The sequence below is a fragment of the Heterodontus francisci genome, chromosome 12, assembly GCF_036365525.1.
Source record: "Heterodontus francisci isolate sHetFra1 chromosome 12, sHetFra1.hap1, whole genome shotgun sequence".
Lineage (NCBI taxonomy): Eukaryota > Metazoa > Chordata > Chondrichthyes > Heterodontiformes > Heterodontidae > Heterodontus > Heterodontus francisci.
In genome coordinates this window covers 51,869,511-51,889,160 of record NC_090382.1, presented here as the reverse complement: position 1 = coordinate 51,889,160, position 19,650 = coordinate 51,869,511, and the positions used below count along the sequence as shown (strand labels likewise).

At 42.3% G+C, this 19,650-nt stretch overlaps 1 protein-coding gene across 2 annotated transcripts in view; it reads right to left on the bottom strand.

Moving 5' to 3' along the window:
- The window catches only part of sh3pxd2b (SH3 and PX domains 2B), a 336,589-nt gene that overhangs the window by 72,672 nt on the left and 244,267 nt on the right, over positions 1 to 19,650 (bottom strand). Inside the window, exons 6-7 of one of the 2 annotated variants that reach the window (XM_068043410.1) lie at positions 13,844 to 13,869; positions 9,572 to 9,613 (exon numbers count right to left, since the gene is read on the bottom strand). In XM_068043410.1, coding sequence (XP_067899511.1) covers positions 9,572 to 9,613; positions 13,844 to 13,869 — 68 coding nt within the window. The remainder of the gene's footprint in view (positions 1 to 9,571; positions 9,614 to 13,843; positions 13,870 to 19,650) is intronic. The other variant, XM_068043411.1, reaches the window with a different exon arrangement.

The window sequence follows — 19,650 nt, the reverse complement described above, 5'->3', positions numbered from 1 at the left end:
GGCCCGAGGCGTGACTTCCACCCACTTGAGGGAGGAGATCCTGCTTCAGTGAGCTGCCGGCAAACCAGGAGCGGTGGCCACTGCTGAGACTGCAGCCCAGCCGACTGAGGAGGACGCAATGGAACCGGGACAGAAGGTAAGTTCGGGCAGCCTCACCAGGGGAATCGGCTGTGCCCTGGTGAGGCTAGGGTGGTCGTTTGGGGGGAGGGGGGGCGTCTTGGATCCTGGGGTTGGGTTGGGAGGTGGGGGCGGCCCTCAATCGGGCACCCTGTGCCTGATTGCCAGGCACCCCACCCTCCCCCGAGGTGCGGAAAGGCTGACAGCTACAGCTGGGTAGCCATTCACGTCCCCGGCACTCCTGCTTGCCACGGTTAAAATACCCGTGGAGGCGGGCGAGGGCCCTTAAGTGGCCACTTAAGGGTCTTGATTGGCCTTGGGCAGGCAGGCGGCTTCTCACCACCCCCCCGGACCTCCATAAACTTGGTCGGAGGCAGAATCAGGGCGGTTAGGCCTCCCGGAGCCTGCCGCTTAATTTTACGCCGCCCCCACACCACCATCCAATCCACTGGGGCAGCATAAAATTCCGGCCATTAAGTCTGCCACTATGTTTAGAACTGCATTCTAACAAACGGCAGTTTTTTCAAGAAAGGAAAAGGGGGCTGGGGGGCAGAAATCGATGGGTTTTATTAAAGTAAGATATCCCAGTAGTAGAAGTCGTAAGGGTCAATTCAAACAAACATGAATATACCACAAAAAAAACATACAATTTACAGATTCCACCCTTCTCTGGATGAATATTGGACAGGATGTGGTAAGATTGTCATTTTTCTGCACATCTCTGATCATGCCCTTGATCAAACCATTCTGGGCATGATCTGGGATAGCACAAAGTCTGTGGCCAATATTGAGATCTCATCAGGCCATGTTTTGTTTATTGGGCTTGTCCCCCAGAGATGCCTGGGTCACCTGATGCTTGGATTAGCATAACATAATGATACAGGAGCAGGATATTTGACCCATAACGTCTGTGCCGGCTTTTTGATCGAGCTATCCCATTAGTCCCAGTAACTTGCCTTTTCCCCATAGCCATGCAAAATATTTCCCTCTGCTAAATGTTTCCCCTTCAAGTATATATCCAAATCCCTTTTAAATGTTATTGGTCCAGATTTTACAGTTGTGATGGCAGTGAAACTGTCAGTGTCATCAAACAGGCTAAGCAGCCAATCACATTGAAGAATTCTCATAGACAGCAAACCAGGAACTAAAAAGCACTGTTTATCCTTCAATTTTTAATCATTTTATAAAGAGTGAAACAAAGATTGGGACATACACATGGGATTAAGATAGAACTGAAATTCTAAAAACCGATGGAATTTATCATAATGGAGAAATTTGAGATTCCATGAGTATAAGATTAGTTTTTCAGGGACAGAGGTTGCTCAGCAGTGACTATGAACTTAGTATGTCATGAGAAAACCCAGTTACACCTCACTGAACACGTCATAACATTTGGAAGGGTTTGCACATGCACAAATAATTGCAGAAATCTGGAAGTTGCTGTCAGTGACCCACTGCTCTTGCACAGGATGTGCTGTTGAAATGCTCACAGATGGAAATCTGTTTAAATCACTTGAATTGTCATGAACTTCCATTTTCATGCTGTAAAAACCCTTGCAAAAGTTGCATCATGTTGAATGAGGTGTAACTGGATTTTGTAATGGCGTATTAAGTTCATAATTACTGCTGGACAACCTCTCTGGCCCTGAAGAAATAATTTTATAGTTGTGGAATGTCAACTTTCTCCATTATGGTTTTTAGTATAGTAAAAATTACTTTTTAAAAAAGTTTATGACATTTTAGCTTCTACCTTAATCCCATGTGTACTTCCTAATATTTATTTATTTTGCTCTATCGAAAAGGATTAAAAATTGAAGGATAATTAGGGCTTTGTACTTCCTGGTTTGCGCTCTGTGAGAGTTCTTGAATATGATTTGGCTGCTTTGCCTGCTTGATGACATCGCTATTGCTCGATACTGGTGACCCCTATAGTTAGTGCCAGAATCAACTAACTGTTGGGAAAGATGAAATGCACACCACAGAGATTGCTTAATCTTTGTGGGCAGCTTTCTTCGAGGCAAGTGGTGAGTGCAGTTACTTTACCGCTGACCACAAAACCTGGGCCAAAACTGAATCGGTTTCCACCATCCTCTCACTCAGTACAGATCACAACTACTAACTGTGTAAAAATATTTTGCATCATCTCATAGGAACACAGGAATAGGAGTTAGCTATTTAGCCCCTCAAGCCTGTTCCACCATTCAGTGAGATCATGGTTGATCTGCGAGCTAACTCCATATAACTGCCTTTGCCCCATATCCCTTGATAGCTTTGGATAACAAAATTCTATCAGAATCATAGAATCATTTACGGCATAGAAGGAGGCCATTCGGCTCATCAAGTCCATGCCACTCTCCGCAGACCAATCCACTCACCCGCTCAATACCTGTAGCCCTGCAAGTTAATTTCCTTCAAGTGCCCGTATGATTTCCTTTTTAAATCATTGACTATCTCTGCTTCCACTACCTCCACCAACCTAGTGGGCAGCGAGTTTCAGGTCATTATCACTCACTGCATAAAAAAGTGCTACCTCACATTTCCCCTGCATCTCTTGCCCAAAACCTTCACTCCGTGTCCCCTAGTCCTTGTATCATTAGTTAATGGGAACAGTTTTTCCTTGAGTAACTTATCTAAGCCTGTCATAATCTTGTACACCTCTATCAAATCTCGCCACAATCTCCTTTGCTCCTGGTAGAACAACCCCAGTTTTTCCAACCTAACCTTGCAACTAAAATCCCTCATCCCTGGAACCATTCTGGTACATCACCTCCTCACAATCTCAGTTTTAAAATTTACAATAAATCTTGCATCAATTGCTGTTTGCAGAAGAGAGTTCCAAATCTATCATCCTTTGCATGTAGAAGTGTTTCCTAATTTCACTCCTGAAAGGTCTGGCTCTAATCTTTACACTCTGCTCCCAGTCCTGGACTCCCTAATCAACAGAAATAGTTTCTCTCTAACTACCTTATCTATTCCCCTTAATATCTTGAAAACTTCAATCAAATCAGCCCTTAACCTGCTAAATTCCAGGGAATACAACCCTAGTTTGTGAAATTGGTACTCATAATTTAACGTTTGGAGGCCAGGTACCATTCAAGTAAACATACATTGCACTCCCTCCAAGGCCAATAAATCTTTCCTAAGGTGTAGTGCCAAGGACTGCTCACAAGACTCTAGGTGTGGTCTAACTGAAGCATGATTTCTACCCACTTGTATTCTAGTACTTTGGAAATAAAGGCCTGCATGCCATTGGCCTTTTTGATTATTTTCTGTACCTGTCTATGACATTGTAATGATCTATGGACCTGGACACCTCCCTACACCACCCCCCCACCAAGTCTCTTTGGATTTTCACTGTTACCCGCATTTCCCATTTCGAAAGTACCCTGTTCTATCATTTATCGGACGAAAACAGATGGGGCTCAATGTTACCAACCCCTCGACGCAGGAGTCTTGTTGGTGGGGTCTTCAGTTAAATATTAAAATTAATTAAGATAAGCTGCTAATCAACTTACCTGGTCCCAGCGGCCGTCCCCCACACTGATTTACAGCCGCCAGCTGCAACTCGGGCGCCTTCGGAACTCCAGTTCCGAGGCGAGACACTGGTGGGAGGGGCTGGGACTTTAATTATCAGGGCACAGGGGGAGTGGGGAAAACACTTTTTTATTGGCTGTGGGGATGGTGGGAAGGGGTTGAAAGACAAATGTTAAGAGGTTGTGGTGAAAGTGTGGGTTGCTAATAAAGTTCCTTTTGATGATAATGTCCCATAAACAAACACTGGGGCTGGGTGGGAAAGGACCTCTAGTATTTATTTAATCTTTTATAAATAATGCTTCACAGTATATCTTTAAATATTAAAATTTCTCCTAAGGGCTTGCAGCCCTTTAAAAATGGCACCGGCGCCTGTGCAGTGGCGCCAGACAGCTTTGCTGGGGACGCAACGGTCGCCCCCTCTATGTTAAAGACTGCCTCAGGTATAAAATTAAAACCCGACCCGGACCTAACCTGACAACAGCCGACTCGAACCCGACCCGGACCAGAGTCATTTAATTTTTTCTTACTCCCGACCTGACCCGAAAATATCAAACATATTATTGACACAGGGTTTGGTCGGGCTCGGGTCAGGTAGCCAGGCTTTACTCTACGCCATCAGGAATGGCCACTCCGGCCCCTCCATTTAAATGAGCCCCCGCGTGAAATATCGTTTCAGGACACCACACATCCTGCCAATTAGAGTACCTGATCATTATCTCTATTCTCTGTCTCCTGCCACTCAGCCATTTTCCTAACTAGGTCAATAATTTTCCATGGGCTTCAATTTTAGCTAACAGTCTCTTATGAGGGACTTTATCAAATACCTTCTGGAAATGTATATGAATAACATTCATAGATATTCCCCTGTCCACTACTTCAGTTACCTCTTCAAAAAAATTTCCATCAGGTTCATCAGGGATGACCTATGCTTTGCAAATCTATCTGGCTCTCTCTGATCAGCTGAAAAATGTCAAGGTTTTCATTTACCCTATCCTTAATTATAGACTCTAGTAATTTTCCAACAACAGATGTTGGGCTAACTGGTCTATAACTCCCTGGTTTGCCTCTCTCACCTTTCTTAACTAGCGAAGTAACATGTGCAATTTACCAATCTAATGGAACGGTGCCTGAATCAAGAGAACTTTAAAAGATTACAGCTAGGGCATCTGCAACGTCCTCATCTACTTCCTTTAAAACCCCGGGATGAAAACCATCTGATCTTGGGGATTTGTCACTCTTTAGTGCCATTATTACCTTCAATACTGTTGTTTTGCTTATGCTAATTTTACATGCCCCGGTCTCTCATTTAATATTAGTTTCCTTGGGATTTCCAGCATGCTGACCTCTTCCTCTACTGTAAATACTGACTGCCATGTCTGCCATTTCCTTATTTTCATTGATAATATCAGTGTTACCAGTTTTTAAGGGGCCCACATTGCTCCTGACCACCCTCCGTTTCTTAATGAAATTGTAAAAAAAGTGTTGATTTTGATATACCTTGCAAGTTTCTTTTTGCAGCTCTTACCCTCTGTTTTGTCACCCTTTGTTGTTCTTTATATTTTTTCCATTTGCCAGGATCTGTGCTTTTTTTTGTATTTTCGGATCCTTTTTCTTCTTGTTTATGTTGTCACTTACCCCTTCAGTCATCCATGGCTTTTTTTTGGCAACCAGGACTTTTGCCCTTTAGGGCTATAAACTGGTTCTGTATCATATTAAATTCTTTTTTGAAGACTTCCCACTAATCTTCTGCTGTTTTACCCATTAACAGATTTGTCCAATTTACTGTGGACAGTCTGTGTTGTATCGCATTGATGTCAGTGTTATCTAATTTTAGAATTTTAGTAGCCTCTGGTTCTTTTGCCAATTATCTTGGGGGGAATTTTAACCCCCAAGAATATGTGGGTTTGGTTTGAGTGGATGGTTAACAAGCTAAAAATCTAAAACAGAATTCAACTTGCCTCAAACCCGCCCACTTCCACTTCTAACAGACCTGAGGGGCGGTGACCAATCAGGCACACAGGAGATGGGCTGATCATTTAAATATTTTAATGAGGCTGCATGCCTTCATTTTAACAGTGATTCTATTTTCCAGGTTTCACTGGCCTCAGGAAATTTGGAAGGTGAAAGGAGACAGGAAGAGACATCAAGTAAATGCCTTTACAACACAATTTGTGGGGAGCAGGAAGAGGGTTTCTTCCAGACCCAACAAATTACCCAGTAACCACATCCCCCACCCTCACCCTGTGATCAGAACCCCCAACCCCATGATCTATCTGCTCCCCATCCCCCACGTTTGGAAACCAAACTGCCTGCGTTAAAAACAGTGGGATGTTCTGGAAACCTGTATTTCCCAGCCTCAAAACAGCAACTTCAGCTTCCTCTCGGCCACTGAGGTAATATCCAGCCTCTTAAATTTGTGTCCTGTGGTTACCAACCCATCTGCCACTAAAAGCCATTTCTCCAGTTATTCCCTTATCAAATCTCTTTATGATTTTGAGCACCTCTATTAAATCTTCCCTTAACCTCGAGTAGTGAAAAGAAGATGTACTGCCCACACCCTTCCTTATCACCACGGACATATGAATATGCGTTGTCAGAAAAACCCTATATGCCAGACAGGAAATATTAATTTCATCGGTTGGAAACTTACATTAGAATTTTAAATGGGAAAAAACCCTACAGTAACTTTAAAAAAACTAGTAGCCAAGATGCTCACTGCCATTTACATCTGAAATACTAGGAGATTGAACTGGAGACAAAAAGTCTAAAGAGAAGCCCAGCCAGGACAATGGCTTGCTCTAAGTGATTGAATTACCTAAAATGGCTTCATTAGCATAGCAATCAAGGCTATCCTCACTCATTGACTTTGAAAGAACCAACCCCCTCCAAGTGTGAATGGGCATCCTGGGACATGTAGAACCTTGAATTTCTTTAGAAGAGTCCAGAAAAACCTCATTAGAAACAAAGGAGATTGAGAGAACCATGTGACTGCCTGTTCATCTCTGAAGAAACTAGAAGTTTTGTTACACAGACAGAAGACAAGCAGTAACAGAGTGTGCAACAGCAGTAAGCTGCATGCCTCCCTTTCTCTCTCCCCAGAAAACATCAAGCTTGAAAATCATCTGTGATTTGGAGATCCTCCAAGCCTACAGACGGCTACAGCCAGCAATGAGGGGAAGAGAGCCAACTACATATTCTGCCTTCAGGAAAACGCTGAGCAAAGCAAGCCAGCCAGAATACACTCTGACCAACCAAGAACTACAAGCTTGGGCCGAGGACTACTGGATCATCCACTTCACAGACTGTATTTAAGTTGCATTTATTCTGGACTTTAATCCAACCACCAAATCTATTTTCCATCCTATAATCTATTTGTGTGTGTGTGATTCTCGTGTGAATGTGCACATGAATGTGTCGTCTATTTTTAGTATTTTTAAATTGGGTTAGAGTGTTAAGTATAATAAACTTACCTCTTTCTTGTTTAAACGCAAGTAAACCTGTCCAATTGGTTCTTTCACGATCACAGTAAAGGTAAAAGGTAAAACACTCAGAGGTGGTAATCACAACCACTGTTTAATAAGGAATAAACCCTGTTGCAGTCAAATAAGAGAAAGGGGCAAGAGGGCAGCCTGAGACCCCTTCCTCACCTGGCCGTAACAGTGTCATATACAGGCTTCCACCTAGAACTAGGAAAAACAAAGCAGTTTGCATCCCCTTCTTGGAGGTCCATAGAAACCTCCCTTCCTGAAGTTCACAACACACCACCACACAAGATGGGCAAGCTGCTGGCAGACAGAAAATGTAATCACACCACCACCCCTCTCCCAAATGCAGAAGGAAAGTGACCCAAATCAACATTGCACCAGTGTATAACTATCCACCTCACCCCAAGATAGAAAATTACTGGACAAACAGGCACAACTATGCCATCGATACACCTTCTTTTACTTGCTGTATTACAAAGTACAACTTTGTCCATATGTAAATAGTGCCCTCTTACGAAATCTCAGTTGTTTGTGGAAAATCAGATCTGAAAACTGAAGATGAAAGGGCAGTACGCCAAGTACAATGTTGTGTTTGATATTAGCTAATAATCATATCATAGCCAAATGGAACTATTGCAAAATATGTATTGCAGGGTTCATTTGTCCCTGTTTTTTAAATTTCAAAACAAATTTGCCAAAAAACTTATGTGCTTTAATAACTCTGAAGCTACTCACTAAACACTCAGAATTTAAAACAGACTAGGCAAAGCCCGATTGCTGGGAGTTTTATTGTTCATGAAATGCTTTTAGTCTTACACTACTAACATATTGACAATGTTATATTATGCCTTGTGAGGAACATGTCTGTAGTTTTTAAACTTGAATTGATTCTGTTTTCATCAAAGCAAAGGTGCTAGTTCTGGCAGATTTAACATTTTAGCACCCAATATCAACAATAACTTGTATTTATGTCAGGCCCACAACATAAAATAAACTTCATGGATGCGTATTCAAAAAATGGACGCTGAGCCAAGGGAGATGGTAGGAGAATCCATTCGCCAGTGTGGTACTGAGCATACAGGTCAGAAAGATTCCTCATTCGATTTGTGCTGATTTAGTTCTGTTTGGACCTGTAGCAGTAATGTTACAATGAACCTCAGCAGTGGCTATCAGCTGGTGTTCACACTCCTATCTTCATTCACTCCTCCTCCTGCTCCACTAGTTTACCCCAATGTCTTTAAATGTAAAACAGCTGTAATTCTAAATTTAAAATGAATAATACAATGAAGTTACACATCACAATTCTGAAGGACCACTGACCGCAATGTGTCAGTATGTTCCAGTAGTGAATCTCTGATTTCCCTCAGGATTCTAAACAATATGCAATGATACCTGTAGAGGCATTTCTTTTAAGTAAGTTATCATTTCCCATTAAAACTTCTAAAGCAACAATCAAGAAATAACTAACAGCAATTACTCAGTTGCTTATTTTTGTCAGTGCCTGCATTTTTTGGCAAAACTACTTTGAAACAATATATGAAATAAATTTAAATAAAGTAGGCATTGTCTTAGTGAAATCTGGTGTTCAAAACCTGTGAATAATCAAACAGTAAAAGCAAACTCATCCTTGTTCTACCACAACTTCCTCTTTTCTGCCCATTTCCTTTGTCTTACATCATACAACTGCGTATAAAATTTGTGCATGATCATATTGTGCTATTATTCTGTGTTTCCATTCCAGTTTGAAGTACGGTTTCGAAACATAATTTTGTGGCTCACATACATCAACAATTCAGTGAAAAGTGGTGTGAAAAAAAATTGAGCTCAGTGATGACATGTGAGACACATAGCTCCAAATAACTGCTTGGAATAAGTGTACTTTTAAATCCACTGCCATTGAATAACCCTCTTACAGGCCACTTGTTTCCTCCAGTTACAATGAGGCACTGCAAAATCATATCTCAGCTTTTTTAGTTTGCTATTTGGATTTTTAAAAAGACAAATTACGCAATGAGAATGACAAGTATTTAAAATTGGACATATGCCACAAAAGTCTTTAATTATTCTGAACTGAGAAATTTACCATCCAAGTTGTTTTGTGCCAGTGAAAGGGTTAATAGATGATTACTTGAATAACAATGCTCCTATATTAAGATTGTAAAGAAAACAAACAACCTTTTGTATGTAGCAGCTTTGAGAGTGAACCTTACCAAGAAGTTGAATGCAGTGAAAGAACATATTCAGTCCCAAATTAATCTATTTGTAATCAACAATACAAAGGTATTGAGCATGCATAAACCACACCGCATTTAGCATTAAGCTGGCCCCATCCACTGCCAATCAGCTGGCTGCATGGTCCAAAATCATTATGGTTTAAGACCATCCAGCAATGTTAAGGATCGGTTAAATTATGGCCAAGCGAGTTTCTCTAATACCTCTCTTTAGAAACGAAGCCGTTCTCTGGATTATTGCAAGCCCTAATGAAGGAAAATGAATGAAAGTACACGTGAGGAAAATGAAATCATTTTTAAAAAGGTTTTGAACCGAGATGTTGAGAAAGTGAACTATTCGCAATGTAGTAGAATTTACCTTATGTGTGTATAATTTATTTACTGAATACAAGAAAAACTCATAGCTTGTTTTGCCAGCCTATACATATGATACATAAAAAGGTCATTATATTACGTACTTCAGCTACACAGAAACCATGTTAACTTTTTTCTCTATCAATGGTATGATGAAACACTGTTCTAAGGGAATAGGAATGTTAACTCAAGTCAATGACCTACATGTGTTCTAAACACATCAGGATGGAGTTTCAAATGACCAGTCAGAAGAACCAAATGTGGGAACATACATCTAGCGTAAAGCTTGCACTACCTGTAGCATCAATACTATTTTATTTTGCTATCAGATCAACTTTTAGCTATGCTTGAATGAATGGAATGACATGGTTGGTCACCTCATTTCCAAAGCATGGAGAAAATTACATATTTTTCAAATTACATCACAGTCTTCTGATATGACAAACCAATGTATTCCTGCTTTCTAAATGCTGCAGATGGATGTGATTATGAGGCAAAGCACCTTGTTAATGAATCCTTCCTAAGAACTCTTTAATGGGGGGAACATTCACCTTCACACCTAGATGTTAATGTGATGAAGTAGATTATCTGCCTGCTGTAGGCCCATTTGATTTACATCCCACTGTGTTCAATGAGATGATACTCAGGAAGGTTCTACAATGGGAGAGCAATCTGCTCCATTTGGTTGGTCTATTTTGAGCCTCCACATGGATGAGTTCCTCCCCTACTTCAATCTCTCGTAGTCATGTTCAACCATAATATTTTGTCATTCAGTATTAAACACAGATGGTGGGCTGTTAATAACTTTCCCATCAGATGTTTTAACATTTGTTCCCATTTGGGCAGCAACCCCACCCAGCTCTTACTTCAATGGATTATAAAATTTAAATATTTGTTATATAGCACCTTTGGAACTCCTACAGGAACTCTTGCCAGAACTTTGCTATTTATTTCTTTTTAAGAATAAGTAATAGACAGCTGAACCGGTACATTCAGGAGCATCAGTTCAAAAGTGGATTCAGAGGGTACATTAACACTACAATGGTAGCATCGATGTGAAGGAATTTTGCATTGCTCTGGTGCTTAACTTACAGTGCAAATCCAGAGAAAGGGCCTGACCAGGAGGAGCCGATCCAATCTGGAGTCAGACAGGGCTGTCCTCTCTCTCCTGTCTTGTTTGTTTGCTGTATTAAACCCTTTGCTGAGTCTATTAGGAAGGATGCGAGCATAAGAGGGGTGACAATCCCAGGCAGTGGAGGCATTCAGGTTAAAACCTCCCTGTACATGGATGACGTTGCCGTCTTCTGCTTGGACCCGCTGTCTGTGCGCAGACTGATGAGCATCTGCGACCAGTTTGAACTGGCCTCGGGAGCCAAAGTTAACCATGGCAAGACGGAGGCCATGTTCTTTGGGAACTGGGCTGACCGATCATTTGTCCCCTTCACCATCAGGTCAGGCTACCTGAAGGTGCTGGGGATATGGTTCGGAAGGGCAGGGGCGTGCACCAAAACCTGGGAGGAGCGAGTAGCCAAGGTACAACACAAGCTGAGCATGTGGGAGCAGCGATCTCTCTCCATTGTGGGTAAGAACCTGGTCATCAGGTGCGAAGCGCTCATGTTGTTGCTGTACGTGGCGCACGTCTGGCCCATACCCCACTCCTGCGCTGTGGCAGTCACCCGAGCCATTTTCCACTTCATCTGGGGATCCAAAATGGACCGGGTCCGGAGGACACGATGTTCAAACCTCTGGATAAGGGTGGGAAAAATGTACCCAACATCGCCCTCAGCCTGATGACTACCTTCGTGTGCGGCTGCATCAAGCTGTGTGTAGACCTTCAGTACGCAAACTCCAAGTGCCACTACGTGCTGAGTCCGTATCTGTCCCCGGTGTTGCGAAGGATGGGCCTGGTCACATTGCCGCGGAATGCTCCACCTATCCTTCGTGGAGCAGTTTCTGCGGAAAAACACCTTTGACCACCAATCCATCAGGCAGTGGTCTGCACGGAATGTCCTGAAGGCCCAATGGGAAAAGGAGATGGTGGATCCTGTCGGATGGTCCCCCAATCAGACTGCCAAAGTCATTTGTCGGAATGCCTCATCACCAGAACTTTCAAACAAGCACCAAGATGTAGCTTGGCTGGTGGTGAGAAGAGCCCTCCCAGACAGATTTTTCCTGCACGCCTGAAGTCTCACCCCCTTCGCACAATGCCCTCGAGGTGGCTGTGGTGGGGAAGAGACGGTTGCCCACCTCCTTCTGGAATGTGTCTTTGCAAAACAGGTGTGGAAAGAGATGCAGTGGTTTTTGTCGAGGTTCATCCCAAGCAGCTCTGTAACACAGGAGTCTGTGCTCTACGGACAGTTCCCAGGGACGCACACCGAGATAAACATCAACTGCTGTTGGAGGACTATCAATTCGGTGAAAGACGCCCTTTGGTCTGCCCGAAACTTGCTGGTCTTCCAGCGCAAAGAGTTGTCCACGACCGAATGTTGCAGACTGGCACATTCCCAGGTCCAGGACTACGTGCTGAGGGACGCACTAAAGCTTGGGGCAGCCGCAGCAAAGGCTCAATGGGGAAAGACCACTGTGTAAGGTCCCCCCACCAAGCTGAACTGAGGGGCTGGATCCATGGAAAACCCCTCGAACTGTATCGGGAAAATTTTTGTTTGCTGTAAAATGTATATGGCATGAAAAATGAAATGGAAGGGTTGTGAGGCAACTCACTCCTGCATTGAAGGAAACAGACCTCCTCTGCACTGTTAGTAATTTTTGACTTGGTGCTGTTTAGAACTGTTTTGTCATGTATTTTTTTTTTTTTACAGATTTTTATGAATAAAGTATATTTTGGAAATTAAAAAAAAGGAGGAAGTATTACTCTGCTTCACTCCGATTGGGTCAGGCCCTGAGTCTGGATTTACACTACGCAACTGCAAAATCGCTTTGCATCAACACAATTGTTATGTAAATGCACACAGAGACTACCTCAAGAATACAAAAATAAATTTAATTAATTGAAACCCAGCAGGTGCATAATGAGAACACAAAATACATATTTTTAAAGCTCACTTGTATCTTCTAACTCTTAGGTTTTGCATGATTCATTGTTGCTCTTGACTGTGTACATATAACTTATTTGGATCACTAACAGATTTGGGTTGCTAGGGATGGATAAGAGGTACTCATCTTGGATCTAGATGTGCTGCTAATTAGTTACATAGCCCATCCAGTCCAGAAATTCTATTGTACTTTGCCACAGATTGCTTTCAATTTGCAGAAATGGCTGCCACATAAGTGCATATTTCAAAGCACTTACTAAAATGATCATTCCCCATAGCATTGTTTGAGAAAACACAACCTACAATAACTGGTAGCGTATTTCCTTTTGTATGCTATGACAAATCACCATTACCAATCTCTTCCCAAGATCTGTTCCATAGCCGAGAATCCTTCTTGCTATTTGACCTTTCCTTTTCCTTGAGAGGTCCAAGTACAGTCTGTTCAGAATATCTGGAACAGGATCACAGAAACTTTGGAATAGTGTATTCTGTTTAAAGCAGAAGTTTTGTTTTACTTTACAAGTCATTATTGACTCTTCCCTGACTAAATGGTCATTCATAGTTTTGCCCCACTTCAGTCTATAGTTACTTGCTTTCATTCTTTCTTTAAACAGTTCTGCTGATTTTTGGTCAGTTGAATATTCAGAGCTTGAGTTCCATGTGTAAAATGTAGTCTAACTTTCCACTTGCTCATATCTTCAAATGGCTTCTCGCAAGTTTTTTTTTTACATGGAAAGTTGTTATGGATCCATTACCATTTGTGCCAGGTAGGTTTTCCCATGAGCAGTTCTTTGGACTGGTCTTTAGAATTTCTCACCATCCTGCCATATTTATGTCACATAAAGGCTATTGTCTATGGATTTAAAAAAAAACCTCTTCATATATTCATATCATTTATTGTCAAGTTGGTAAAACACATGTTACCAATTCACAAAATCTCACAGTAAACTGAAATTAACAGAATACATTTAAAAGGCTAAGTCTTCCAAGATCCCTTCTAGCTAAACAAGTTAAAATATTAGGGTAACAGACAACTAGCACATGGACAATTCAATTAAATGCTCCTTACCAGATTTCTTCTTTCCAATTGGTTCCCTATAATAAGAAAAATGAAGCTATTAATGAGTGAATGAAGTGTGTTTACCATTGCAGTAGTTATGGTTTTAAAGGCATATTTTAACCTCTAGTTCTTTTTTAAAAAGTCATTGTGAAAGTCAAAGGCACGATAGGCAAAATGTTGCTGTTTAATGGTGCAAAGGCTAATATTATTCTACTGCCAACAATGCTCAATCTTTTTAAAATTAATAATCTAGTTTCCATGAAAGGGCAGGTGAAAGAATTCCTACTGCTTTGCCAGGGCTGCTATGTGGAAAGGCTGAAGGAACTGTGGTTACCTGCTAATCTGCAATCTGACTTTACATAATGGCCAGCAAGTGACACATGGGTCGATTCAACAGGGTTATTTTGATAAGTATTGATCTGGAGGCACTGCAAAACGGGGTTGAGCTGGGAGCGCACTCCAATAATTCTTGAGATTGATTGAAAAATAATGAAAAGGGAAAAGGTGAGGAATTACTTCCTGCACAAAGAATTGTCCTTTAAAAAAAATGCTATACTTACTAGTTGGATGATATACTCATTTTAAATAATGACATATTTTTGGACTCAATCCCCACCCCACCTCACCTCATCCCACCCCGCGCTGATTCACTGCTGCCTAATGGCAAGGAGGGGAAAGAAAGAGGAGAAAAATTGGATTAAAAATACTTTTGATGGTCTCTTTGGCAGACAGAATACATTATATTTTCCATTGTTTTATGTACATAATTAGCCAGCATTCTTGATTTTTTCACTTTCAATAGTATGGCACATATACTGTAAAACCAAATTACCATCAAAATTCTCTCCAAAGTCAAGCTCAGTCTGTCCAAAACAAGCCCCTTGGTATATATCAAGATACACTGCAATCCATCAGAGCCAGACAGGAAACAAAGATAAATTCAAAACAGTTTTAATAAACACAGGAAAGGCTTACAAGAAGAAGTTCTATGCACTCATTTTAACTTTACTGGAAAGTTAATCGATGACTTGGGTTTAGAATATCTCAGTTCAAAATTTAACACATTTGTGGCACAAATGCAGAGCTTTTATTAAAACTGCAGTTTCGTTTTATTCTGAGCTTTTTACTTGTTTTTTTAAACATCTAACTGTATTCAAGCTCCACTGGTGTGATTTTTGTCTGATCAAGCAAAGGGAGTTTTTAAAAAAAAACTCAGTATAAATTAGATGCTCGAATCAATATACACAAAATAATGTCACTGGTAAGTGCATTTCTGATTGGCACAACAATCATTGTAGAGGTACAAATGCTGGCAACTGGGGAACATTTAATGTCACCAACTGTAACTTTAGTGGGAAGAAATTTTTTTTAAATGTTGAATATATACAACAACTATTTCAGTATATTTCCAAAGCCGATCACTTCAAAAGACATGGCTCATACTGCATGAGGTAGCATTCAAAATGTTTGGTGCATTTTGTACAAACTATTTCATGCTACTATTAAGTTTTCACTAGCACAATACAGAGCAGACAAACGACTAGTCATCAGGAACACAGATGGTTAGACAGATCTCCACCAAAATCAACTTGCTTAAATGTAATCTATTAAGGACAGATTACTAGTGAACCTACCATGGCATCACCCATGGTGAGTCAGGATAAACTGATTATTAATGTAGATAAGACAGATTTAGAACAGAAAAATAGTATCAAACAACATGTCCCGACGGCAAATATGGAGGGTGGAGTTCTGACAGCAACTGGGCAGGCAGGTAATTAAGATAGCTAAGAGGCCAATTGAATGCGATTTTATTGGGATGGCATTTTGTAAACAATGCACAGGTTTCACAGTGCTTCAGAGGCTCGCCTCCTTCAAACTGGCAACATGGAGGGAAGAGAGCACGGTTGTCTGCTGGGGGAGGCCATTGGGAAGGCAACTATCGACTGCCTGGCAGGGTGATAAGGGAGGGCATGGTGCATTGCATGAGGAATGAGGGGAAATGTGTCTGAGCTGTGCGGAGGCCATTGCAAGGGGGGAAACAAGCAAATGCCACCTTGGCAAAGGTCACAAGTGGGGGCAAGAAGGGGGGGCAAGAACAAGGGGGGGGCGGCTAGTAGTGAAGGACTTACATTCATGCTCTATCATGGGTTTCATTCATCCAATGGACCTCATTGAAGAGAAGGTGCAGCAGAGTGTGAGGGAGGGCCAGGCACCTGCAGCGGCTCTGCAATGGCCTGTGGACGCACAGGATGGTCAGCAGTGACCTCCAAGTGGTGAAGAAGGGTGCAGTGGGGAAAGACAGGTGGCTCCCCCTTGCAAAAGGAGGTCCCTCCAGAGAGGGTCTACAGGTCGAGGCTCAACTACCTACAGATATCCGAGAAGCAATACCAATAGAGATTCCGCCTCTCCAGAGTGGCCGTCACTGACCTATGGACTATGAGGCAGGATGAGCTTTGCCCCAGGGAACTTTGTGAAAATCCAATGCCAGTGATGCAAATGGTCACCCTGGCACTGAACTTCTATGCCTCTGGATCATTTCAGGGGATCCAGGGGGGCATGTGGGATCTCACAGTCAGCAGCAGTCCACTGATACATCAAGGCGGTCACCAATGTCCTTTTCAGGAGGACCAGTGACTATGTGCACTTCTGCACGGATCCCAACTCTCAAGCTGAGAGGGCCGTCATGTTTGGTGCCATCACCGGATTTCCCCTGGTGTAGGGTATCATTGACTACACGCATGTGGCCATCAAGGCTCCTGAACACCAGCCAGCGGCCATCATCTACAGGAAGAGTTTCCATTCCCTCAATCTGCAACTGGTTTGCCATCACCGTAAATGGATCCTACAAGTCTATGCATGCATGCTTCCCAGGAAGTTGCCACGATGCCTACATTTTGAGGCAGTCCCAGGTGCCTGAACTTTTCCAGCCTCCCTCCTGTCTTCAGTGATGGATCCTTGGTGACAAGGGCTACCCACTGAGGACATAGCTACTGATGCCTGTGAGGACCCCACACACAGATGCAGCGTAGAGGTACAATGCCTGCCACAGGACAACGCGAGCGACCATTGGTCTGCTGAAGATGAGATTTAGGCATCTAGATCAGTCAGATGGGGCTCTTCAGTATGCCCCGGTGAGGGTCTCATATACGGAGATAGTCTGCTGTGTGCTGCACAACCTGGAACTGCAGTGGGGGGTTGGGGGGGGGGGGGGAGCGATGAGCAATGAGGAAAACGAGGAGCGGACCACCTCCTTGGATGATGAGGATGCAGAGGGGGGAAGGTGGGCAAGCCACACCAGATGAAGGACCCCAGGGACAACAGGAGAGTTGCCATGAGAATCATAGAATCACAGAATTGTTACAGCGCAGTAGGAGGCCATTTGGCCAATCTGGATTATTTCCTGAGCCACGTGCAAATTGGCATAGGGCAAATGCATGGCTCCAAGACAGGTGCAGTAGAAGTGGGTTCCGGTTCGTGGGGCACTGTCATTAGTACTGGGGAAAGTGGGGGTTGTACCATTGGGATGGTCTACACCTGAACCATGCTGGGACCGGTTAGCGAGTCACATAACTAGGGAAGTAGAGAGGGGGCAAGGGATCAAATTTGGGAAGATATGGTAAATCAAAGAGTAGAGACAAGGCAAGAGAGAAAGGTATGAATGAGGGAAATGATAAGCAGACTGTGACAGGATTGGATAGAGAGTACAAATCTAAGAGTAAATCAACTGATAAGGCTAGAGGTTACAAAAATAATAAAAGGACGAAACTTAAGGCTCTGTATCTGAATGCATGTAGCATTCAAAACTAAACTGATGAACTGAGAGTGCAAATAGAAATCAATAAGTATGATCTGATAGCCATTACAGAGACATGGCTGCAGGATGACATACATTGGGACCTGGATATTGAAAGATACATGACATTTAGGAAGGACAGGAAGCTAGGAAAAGGTGTAGGGGTGGGTCTGTTAATTAATGATGGTATTAGCACATTAAAGAGGGATGAACTAAGTTCAGGAAACCAGGATGTAGAAGCGGGTTGTGTAGAGATGAGAAATGATAAAGGCAAGAAGTCACTTATGGGAATGGTGTTCAGACCTCCTAACAGTAACCACATGGTAGGATGGAGTATAAAGGAAGAAAGAATGGCAGCTTGTCAGAAAGGTACGGCGATAATCATGGGGGATTTTGATTTACATATAGACTGGAAAAACCAGATGGGCAAAGGCAGCCTAGATGAGGAGTTCATAGAATGTTTTCAGGGTCATTTCTTGGAACGGCATGTTCTGGAGGCAACCAGAGAGCAGGCTATACTAGATCTGGTATTGTGCAACGAGATGGGATTAATTAATGATATCATAGTGAAGACGCCTCAAGGGAGCAGCGACAATAATATAATTGAATTTTACATTCAGTTTGAGGGAGAGAATAGTGGGTCCAAGAGTAGTATTTTAAACATAAATAAGGGCAACTATGAAGGCATGAAAGCAGAGCTAGCTGAAGTGAACTGGCAAATTAAGTTAAGGGTTAGGTCAACAGAGATGTAGTGGCAGCCATTTAAGGGGCTATTTCAGAATACACAGAATAGATACATTCCAACGAGAAAGAAAAATTCCAAGCAGAGGACGCACCATCTGTGGTTAACTAAAAAAAGTTAAAGATAGTATCAAACTTAAAGAAAAAAACATGAAGATGGGTGGCAGGTCAGAAGATTGGACAGAATATACAAAACAGCAAAGAATGACCACAAGATTAATAAGGAGGGAAGAATTAGAGTACAAGAGAAAGCTGGCGAGAAATATAAAGACAGGTAATAAGAGTTTCTGTAGATATTTAAAAAAAGAGTTAACAAAGTTGGTCCTATAAAAAGTGAGTCTGGGGAATTAATAATGGAAAATAAGGAGATGGCAGATGAATCGAACAGGTATTCTGAATTGGTCTTCACTTTGAGGATACAAGTAACATCCCAGAATTAGCTGTAAGTCAGGAAGGGAGGGAGGAACTCAAAACAATTACATACACCGGGGAAGTGGCACTGAGCAAATTGAATGAACTGCAGGCTGACAAAACCCCGGGTCCTGATGGACTTCATCCTACAGTCTTAAAAGAAGTGGCTAGTGAGATAGTTGATGTAAAAGCAAAATACTGCGGATGCTGGAAATCTGAAATAAAAACAAGAAATGCTGGAAATACTCAGCAGGTCTGGCAGCATCTGTGGAGAGAGAAGCAGAGTTAACGTTTCAGGTCAGTGACCCTTCTTTGGAACTGGCAAACATTAGAAATGTCAAAGGTTATAAGCAAGTAAAGCGGGGGTGGGGCAAGAGATAACAAAGGAGAAGGTGTAGATTGGACAAGGCCACAGAATAGCTGACCAAAAGGTCATGAAGCAAAGGCAAACAATATGTTAATGGTGTGTTGAAAGACAAAGCATTAGTACAGATAGGGTGCTAACGGACTGAAGATTGAACAGCAGCAAGTACAAACATGAAAAAAACAGTGGGTAAGCAAACGGAACAAACTAAGATGAAATGAAATAAACATACAAAAAAAAAATGTAAAAAAAGAATAAATAACAAAATAAAAGTAAAATGGGGGGCCCGTCATGCTCTGAAATTATTGAACTTAATGTTCAGTCCAGCAGGCTGTAGTGTGCCTAATCGGTAAATGAGATGCTGTTCTTCAAGCTTGCGTTGATGTTCACTGGAACACTGCAGCAAGCCCAGGATAGAGATGTGAGCATGAGAGCAGGGGAGAGTGTTGAAATGGCAAGCAACCGGAAGCTCAGGGTCCTGCTTGCGGACTGAGCGGAGGTGTT